Source organism: Tenrec ecaudatus, chromosome 4, assembly GCF_050624435.1.
Source record: "Tenrec ecaudatus isolate mTenEca1 chromosome 4, mTenEca1.hap1, whole genome shotgun sequence".
NCBI classification, from domain to species: Eukaryota; Metazoa; Chordata; class Mammalia; order Afrosoricida; family Tenrecidae; genus Tenrec; species Tenrec ecaudatus.
Window position 1 is genome coordinate 6,748,817 of NC_134533.1, and position 9,157 is coordinate 6,757,973.

The 9,157-nt window shown below is 50.6% G+C and overlaps 1 protein-coding gene across 4 annotated transcripts in view; it reads right to left on the minus strand.

Annotated features, from left to right (window-relative positions):
* LOC142444428 (RNA-binding protein 4) overlaps window positions 1-8,003 on the minus strand; it is a 27,470-nt gene extending 19,467 nt beyond the window's left edge. The window contains exons 1-4 of one of the 4 annotated variants that reach the window (XR_012783911.1): window positions 7,871-8,003; window positions 6,680-7,103; window positions 3,112-3,384; window positions 866-1,299 (exon numbers count right to left, since the gene is read on the minus strand). Coding sequence is in view for 3 of the 4 variants with exons in the window: in XM_075545317.1 (XP_075401432.1) it covers window positions 3,120-3,793; window positions 6,680-7,091 (1,086 nt within the window). In the remaining variant the exon portion in view is untranslated. Of the gene's footprint in view, window positions 1-865; window positions 1,300-3,111; window positions 3,794-6,679; window positions 7,104-7,870 lie in introns of those variants that run through there. The other 3 variants (XM_075545317.1, XM_075545319.1, XM_075545318.1) reach the window with 3 other exon arrangements.
* Window positions 8,004-9,157: the final 1,154 nt, after the last annotated feature.

Consider the following 9,157-nt stretch of genomic DNA (forward strand, 5'->3'; position numbering starts at 1 on the left):
AAGAGAATATGGACTCTTCTCGCTCCCAATCCTGGTAATCGCTTCACCTCCAACGCAGCACTTCAATCTGAAGGTGAGGTGGGAGAGCAAGAACATAAAATTCGAAGACGTCTTACTGGGAGAAGTCAGCATAGACATTGGGTAAAGGAGCTCCCCCAGAAAGTTCGCATGCTGCATTGCCCAAACTGACGCTGGCCTCAGTCATCTATGAACTAGACAGACACTCTGAGCCAGAGGCAGTGAGTCAAAAGATCTGGGAAATTAACCCATGATCAACTCTGAAATTCTCCTAAAAGGAGAATGCTGGCACACGCGCATGAGTGTCGAGCACGTGTTGGATGCTTCTGGGGAAAAGCCTTCACAGGACCACCAGCACTGTATGTTCAAACTGGAGGCTCATGCGAACCCTGTCTATGTTGGAAAAGGTTAACGAAGAGGTGGTGGCCCATTCTTACCCTCAATTCCATTATACAAAGCTCGCCGCTGGCCCAGAGGTTAACACGATGTTTTGTTGGAGTCAGGTTTTTGGGTTTTTTTGACATGAAAAGGATGGAGTTTTGGAAGTCAACCCCTTCTGTAGAAGTCAGACTAGATGCAATCTGAGTGGGTGATACGGTGACCCACAAGGAGTAGGTGGTGATTAGTTCTGCAGGAAGACTTCCACCTCAACCTACCAGTAAAACTCATTGTTTGGTAAGAAGGTGGGCCAGGGGAGGAAGTCTCCCCGGAATTCGGTTATCTGCCTATATTTAACCTCTTTTCTTTTTACCCTTAACACCCCCGCTCCCCTACCCTCCCCCTCATCAGGTACAAATAAAGACTCAAAAATAAGCCCAAGCAAGAATCTCTGAAAACACACAGACCCTTAAGTTGAAAAACCATTTATTTTACTGGAAAAAGAAAAAACAGTGATTCAACTCTATCCATCTACCTGCCACAAGCCTTTGGGCCAAAAAGAGACCCAGAAGTAGTGACACTCTCGCCGAGGTTATTTCCCAAATCCAAAACCCACTGGAAGCAGGAGATGGGGGCGGACAGCACAGCTCCCACCACTTTCTGCACAGTGAGGCCTGCGGGAGAACAGAACATGAAGCTACGCAAGTACTGAAGAACAGGAAAATAGACAGGAAAGAGGAAAGGAGAGGCAGAGGAGGTCTGAACGTAGTAAGGTAAATTAAGGTCCATGGTTCCAGAGGGACTGAACGCACAGAGCCGAGACCGTCCTGGAGACAGGGCACCATGAAAGGTGGATTCTCATGCACAACCGCGGCTCGGACTCTCAGCCCACACACAGCCCACCTGAAAGAGAGCACAATACAGGGGCTTATAGCAGAGTGCAAAAAGGCTATTCCCATTCAAATCTACTGAGACAGTCTTTATAAAATCTGACACCTTGACACTCATTTTAAGTTTATACACACCTGCCCAAGTGATACAACCACCTCCAAAATGGGTCGCATGGATGTGTGCTCCTTGAAGGCCAAAGAGTAACTTGGGAAAGCTAGGCAATCCAGGGGTAGGGGCCCTTCATAAATAAATAAAAGGGAGCCTTCCTGAAAGTCGGCAAAGCCAGCTCATTGCTCCTGATTCATGTTAATGTCCCTTAGAAAATAGTTCACTAGTACAATTGTCATTAGGAGAGGGGGTCTGCTAAGCTCTCGAGCAGGAGAGGGGATGAGGATGTTTTAATCTGGGCGTTATCACCAAGGTCCAAGTTAAGAACCTTCAAGGTCTGGCCAAAAAGAACACCAGCTCACCAGTCGTAAGATGTGGGGGTGCATTCTGATCTGCTAGCGAAGGTCACGGTTTTCCTAAATGTGCACTGAAACCCATTCACAAGCTACCACACTAAGCCGTTCAAACGATTGAACGATTTTTTTTTTCCCTCCCTCCGGCCCAGTGGCGATCTTGTAATGACTGTGCTCTGCCCTACTTGAGAAGCTGGCGGACTGTCATCACTTTGTTACTTTCGAGGTACAGGGTCTATGGTGTGGAGGTGGGAGTTACTCCAAACAGGGCCCAAACAGGGCACTGAGAATCATCCTTTGGTGCAACAGCTACCTTCTAACACCTGGAACCCAAAGCTGGCAGCAACAGAAGAAAATACATTTAAGTGGAGCTGAATGGACATGAGGTCCAAAACCAAGGTCTGAAGAAATAAATGCCAGTGGGCTCCAGGTAGAGCTGGTGGTTCAAGCGTTTAAATGTCCATTGGCCACTAATGGGAAGAGAAAAGGAGCGAGCTGCTTAAGGCAAAGATCCAAGCTCTGATTTCAACATCACAAAACAGTTACACAGGTGTGTGGGTTTTATTTTCTATAACCATATACCTTGAAAAGCTGGTGAGGGATTTTAATCAACCCCTACACATTATGGAAATTTTAGAAGGCAGGCTAAGGCTGAACTCAGTCAGACTCAGGGGACAGAGTTGAAGACAAATCTGGCAATAGGGTGCATCTACTCGGAGACTGAGTCCGAGGCCAAGTGGAAACGCTGGGTTCTGCTACCTTATGGAACTCAACGTTATGACAACCACCTCTTGTCTACTCCTCGCTACCCCAATTTACCATCCACTGAGTTCCTCCGCTAAATCTACAGGGAAGGGGTGGACTACTGAGGACATGTCACTTGGAGAGTCTTCACAGTACCTGGGATCTGAGCAGTGACCACTAGTGAACAATTGTTAGGGACTTTTTTGTGACAGGTAAAATTAAGCCTTTCATATAGCAAGAAGCAGATCCGGGAAACTTGGGAGAAACCTCAGTAATGCTGCAGACCTAGGACACTCTCAACAACGGTTCTGAGAAACAGCACACTTGAGCCTGAATTCCTGGGTCTCAGGTTCAGTTCGATTACAGCACACCAGTCTCCGTTTCATTTGTTTTCCCAGGCACAAGGAGAATCAGACCAATTCCCACTATCAGGAGCCCTGGGGAAATGGCACAGGTTTTTACGTATTTCAAACAGTAGGCAGGTGGAATCCCTGGTCTCTGAGCCGAGCTGTTAACTTCATCCTGACCCCGCAAAAGCAAGCAAGCAGGGCAGCCTAACGGGAGCCCTTAGGTTGCAGGAGGGACAGCGAACCAGACAAGAAGACCCCACAGCTCTCACCTCAAGCTTTAAAAGGCTGAGTACCGCGCCCGATCCGCATACTGCTCCCGCTCATACCGGGTCATGTCGTACAGGGAATTCCGCGCGGCTGCCGAAGCTTGGGACAACGCGCTTTCATGCCCGTAACCGTAGCCCTCTCCAACCGTGGGGACGGGGGCCGTAGCGCGACGCAGGGGGCTCCGATCCCGCCCATAATATGAAGAGGAAGCTGCAGTAACGGCAGCAGCTGCTGCAGCAGCAGCAGCAGCAGCTCCTGAGGTCGGCAGCAGGTGTCTATCGTAGGGATTGAGAGAAGTGGAGGTGAGGTGACTGGCCACGGCTGTGCTCTGGACTTGTGGCAGCTGGGACAAGGTCTGCTCTGCGTAATCATACGCGGAGGCAGCAGCAGCGGCCACGGCCTCATAGGACCTGGCGGCGCGGCAGCGCTTGTAGTAGGCATCGAGCGCTCCGTACGCGTTGTTGTAATACAACGAATCCCCATAGCTCATGGTGTAAGGCGTACGCACAGCTCCATACTGCTCATTATACTGCTCGGTAAAGTCTGCCGCGCGGCCCGAACGGTCTATCGGACACTCTTTGGACCAGTGCCCCTCTTTCCCGCACCGATAGCAGCCGCTCTGGTCTCCCATCCCGGGCGCAGTCCTAAGCCGGCTGGTGGACAACTGCACGTGCATTCGTTTGCCTTGAAGAAACAGACGCAAGAAGGGTTGCTATCACTCTTAATCATAGCCCCAGCCCCTACCCCAGACACCGGTCCTAGCACTGGCTTTTAGCTAGACAACTCCAATGCAGGGCTACTGCCCAAATGCCAAAAGTTAAAAAGTAAAATAAATGAGCAAAAGCCTAACCTATAGCTAAGCATAATGGCCCGATTCAGGCGAAAGACCAGGAAGATGAAGCCACAGTCAAAATGCTTAAGAAACTGCCCTACTCAAAAGCAAGCCTCTCATCCTTTGCCAATTAACTGAGCAGAAATCCACCCCAGACAGTGGCCCAATCCCAGTGATCAAAAGAAACCAGTTGGGTTCTGACACCTGTGCTCACCCCTCACTGTACCAAGATTGTGGTCATTCAGCAGGCAAAGTCTAAGGCCAGTTTCTCCCACCAGGAATACAAGATAATGGGACATAAGACTTTAAAGTTAACACTAATCGAGTGGCTGAGTGCAGACAACAGCAGGTTCAAAGTAGATCTTTGGCGTTCCAAAACTCCCGGTGAGGAAGTAAGGAACAGCAAATACAGGCTGGAAGATTCCCTCCCTCTTACCTGGGCGCTTTCAACGGCTTGTTCTGCTGTTTTCTCTCTAGCAAGCATTCTTTATAATCGGGCAGCTAACTTTCCTGACCTCCAAGTTGGTCGAAGGGTAAGAGTAGTAAAGGAGAAAGTTATGAAAGACAGGGGCAAAGAAAACAGGAGACTAATTCGGGGTGTTAGCCACGGACCCCACTGCTACTTTAGTGGGATTAAATTACAATGTCTCCCTAACTAGGGACCTGAGATCTTGGAGACAGTATTAATACTACTTTCCTTTTGAAAATTATCATTTGTATCTGGAAGAGTCACTTCAGAAAAGCCTAACCAAAAGTAGCCATTTAGTAAACAAAGAAAACAAAGACTGACAAACTGTCTGTTCCCAGAAGCGTTGTTACCTCTTGTGATCTACCAGTTCACTAAGAAGCAGGATTCAGGAGGGATCCAAAGCCAGCCAAAACTTTCTAACGTAGCTGGCAAAGGTGCATCCGAACATGCAGGTGTCAAAACATGAATGATTAGAACCAGGAAGTCAGTAATCTACCCATCACACTTTAAAAGTGTGAAAAATACACAAGCGTACCTGCAAAAATTAAAGTTTGTTAGGGAGGCCAAAGGGGCCAACAGAATATTGTCCTGGTATAGCAGATCGGATAAACTTTAAGTTATCAGGAGCGGGAATATGCAACTAAGCATGTAAGTGCCTTAAAGTAGTAGCTGTGCCCGGCTGGCATTTGCCCTTGGGGTGCACTTTGGCACTTAACAACAAAATGCAACCAAGAAACTTATAAATAAATCAATTCTAAGGATGCCAAAAAAAGTTGATTATTTATGTCATAAAATAATTTTCTTTAAATGGGAAGCAATAAAAAGTATGAGCCAGAGTTGGTGGAAAATATGCTGAGAGACAGACAAAAACACACTATAGGTTTAACTACTGCAGCCCACACATACCTAGAAACCCTATTAAACCAGTGTTGGAAAGAACAGCTAACACAAAAGAAAAAGGAGGACAACAGTTAAGCAAGCATAGGCAGGCACCACCTGGAGTCCAAGTGCCCGTTAACACTACAAGAGTAATTTCTCTGGGACCAGGCCACACACTGTGTTCCGCTCCTCTTAGGCCTATCAGTGTGGAATAGTGGTCCAATAGAAGACATCAACCCACAAGCCTGCCACAGGGACAGCATTTGCTCCCAATTAAGTTGTTGACAAAAAATCTTGCCAATTAAAAAAGGAAAACAACCTAGACCTTAGAGACCTGTGATGCTCTTCTCGAACAATGCACAGCAATACCCAGGACACAGGGAACCCATGACTTGGGGATATGATGATCAAATCTCCAGGTCTAAGAACAGGCCCAATTTAAGGAAAATACACACTGAAGGGAGTATCAATGACCCTCAGAAAGGGCAGCACTCAGGCAGAAAAGCAGCCTCAACTTGTTCCTAACAACATGGCTCAAGTTTAGGTGAGAAATGTAGCAAGGAGTTGTGGAGCTATTCCTTAATTTGGAAGTAATTACATCCAAAGGGAAAACTGTCTGACATGTTTCCTCCCCCACTCCCCTAGAGTATAGCTCACAATTCACCACGGTTATCACCCCATAATTGCAACTCTTGTCACAAGTGTAGAACTTAAGAAAAGGCTTTATCGTCCAAATAAAGTGATTGTCCTATCACTCACATGTTCTACTCACCCAAGATGCTAAAGACCACATGCCCCCAGCCAAAAAAAAGATCGTGGTCTCTGAATCCCAACACATCCTGTAAGCAGCTCAATACTAGAACAGCCTGGTCCTTGAAGCAGAGCCACCACCGGGGACTGGACTAGCCAGAACTCCAAAGCAGCATGGGACACAGCCCTTTAAAGCCACCATGTATCTCGACTGGAATGAAACAATGAACGGGAGTGGGGAACGAGCCTTACTGGGAAAACTGCTCCTGTTTGTGTGGCTTAAGCTGCTTTTGCCAGGTTCTTCACATGTGAAACAATTCAGAACAAAGTATTAACTAACAATGCACCCCCAACTTACCCCCCAAATAGAAAAGAGAAGAGGAGGACAGCTAACTCGGGAAGTCTCAAAGATAAGATTTCTGCACTGATAAACAAGTTTCAGGGGCTCCAAACCAAAGACAGTGGTTTCCCCAGAGGGAGCCTCGGAATCCCATTTAAAGTCACCTCCCACCCAAACTTAGCTCCTTTACCACTAGCCAATAGCTGTGCCTCTATTGTTTGTCCTAAGTCACCCTCTTTCCTGCTCAGAGTCTTGTGCTCAGCCCTCCTACAAGTCCTCTACTCTAAGAAGGCGGTTCACCTTGAAACTCGGTGTTGTCCAGGCCCCTGATGGCCTCCACTGCATCCTCCGCCCGCTCCATGTGGACGAAGGCATAGTCCTTCACGATGTCACACTCGATGACGGGCCCATACTCCTCAAACTTGGCCCGGAGCTCTTGGTTGGTGCACGTGGGGCTGATGTTGCCCACGTGGAGCTTGGTGGACGCTTTGCTCTTGTTCTTGCTGGCCTCCACGTTGATGTTCACCCCGTGCAGCTTGTAGTGGTGCAGGTTGCGGATGGCATCCTCGGCCGCCGTCTTGTCCTCTATGTGCACAAAGCCGTAGTTCTTGATGATGTCACACTCCAGCACCTTCCCATACTGCTCGAAGAGCGAGCGGATCTCCTGCTCGGTGGCCTCCCGGGGCAGGTTGCCGATGAATAGCTTCACCATCCTGACAGCAGCCTGGGAGGGCAGAGGGTGGGGAAATGATTCCAACAGAGGCCTCAGGCCCACCACTAAAAACAAGGCGACGCCAACTTGCCCAGTATTACCTCTCACATGCACACCTCCTCCCCACGACATGAAAGGGGCTGAGGGCCTGGTATAGTGCCCACTCCAGAACCTGGGGACAGAGGACAGCACTAACAGGGAGGCCCTTAGCCAACTACGGTCGCAGGAGGTGGAGAAAGGGAAGGGCGGGGCAGCCAGGCTTCCGAGGCGCCGACAAGTAGTGGGAAACAGGGATCGGGAAGCGGGCTCGCTAGATTCAATGTCTCATTCGCTGAGACTTTTGAATTGGTCCTCCCAGGTGTAGCGGCCACCATTTCTAGTAAAGTGAGGCTTGCTCGCATGTTTGAGCGCGTGCAGCGTGAAAGCAGAGGGAACGGCCCAGGAGAGGCGGCTTTCAAACAGGGTAATATCGGGGACATTCTAGAAACGAAGCTGCAATTCCTGAACCTATGGAAGAGGCGGTTTCCTGGGCCGCCACCCGGACACCGGGCCGTGCGCCCGGCCGGCTGGAGCGGGGGTCGGGTGTGCGCGAGTATTCCCTGGGGAGGGCTGTGGGGGAAGGGCTGCCCCGGGCTTGCCGCGCAATGCCGGGCTGAGATCGGCTCCCCTCAGGGGTACGGAGACCACTAGCCAGAAGGATCCCCTCGAAGCGCAGGAAAAGAAAGGTTTTTAGAGAAGAGCGGGGAGGAGAGGGGTTATAAAGGCTAGAAATCGCTCACCCGCACACGGAAACCAGCAGGCGCTCTTCCTCGCGGCGCGGACGCTTCTGACAAAACGCTAAGATGGCGGCGGCCGCAGCGGTGACTCTGGGTAGAGGGGGAGGTGAGCCTGCCGCTGATTGGCTGTTCGACAGAGCCGGAGGCAGGCGTCCCCGCGGACCCTCCTCCTGGTTGGCTATCACGGACGCCAGTCACCTGAGAGACCGGGAAGAGGTGGAAACGTCAGTCACCGTGTAGTTTTTATTTGAAAGCCAATCAACGCCAAGTTGACAAAGTCGACGCCACGGATTGGCTACGAGGACGGCGTGAGGGAGGAACTACCGAGCCCCGCGGGGGGCGGCCCGCCATTAAGCGGAGCACACTAGGCCCCGCAGCAGCAAGCTTTGGCTCCCCCTCGCCGGCCTTCCGTACCCCGCCACTTCTACAGGAGCCCCTCACCTGCTCAGCGCCCCGCCGGCCTTAATCCTTCCCTCCACCCCACGCATCTCCTTTTGATGTCCAACACGCCGTGCCCTGGCTAAAGGCAACGTGTACAATGGCTTCCGCCAGCCGCAAGCAGGCGCCCGGTGGGAAACTGCGTGCCCTCCCTCCCACCTGAAGAAACGGCCTCATACACGAGCCAGGAGATTCCTGGAGCACCCTGACTTCAACGGGCTTTCAGAAGGGAGGGCTCGGACGGGCCCGGCTGGGCGTGGGAGGAGGGGGGTGTCAGCGTAGGGAGCAGACAATGGCGGGTGGTAAACGCGGACCCGAGGCTTTACCCAGAAGCGCCGACCGTCCTCTAATCAGCCTCCAGCAGTCCACGACGAAGACACGGCTCCTCGGCGACACACCGGACGTTGGACACGGCTCCAGCCCCGCCCCACCAAAAAACTGGAGCAGCAAAGGGTTCATTGTTGTTGCATTTTATTGAGCGCCATCAGCCAGAGCTCCAAGTTTAAAAACCTCATACCGACTTTTGAGGGTAGAGTAAGCAAGTCACAATCGGATATAAACAAAGTACAATTAAAATGTTTTCCAGAGGACGGTCCAGCTTCTCATTCTCTCTTCCGTTGGCTTGTTGTCAGTCTCATTCACTGAGAAGGCAAATGCTACTCTCAGAGAGAGGAGAAATCCGGAAAGGGGAGGTGCACTGGATGGAAGAACTTAACACACAAACCCAGCAGCTGAAAGCAGTGGGTTGTGCCGAAAGGAATAATCACGAGTGGAGACACTAAACCACAAGCAAGAACACAGAACACAAAGTCCCACTGCCAGTGGGGTGGACTCAACTCTCAGGAGAGCAGA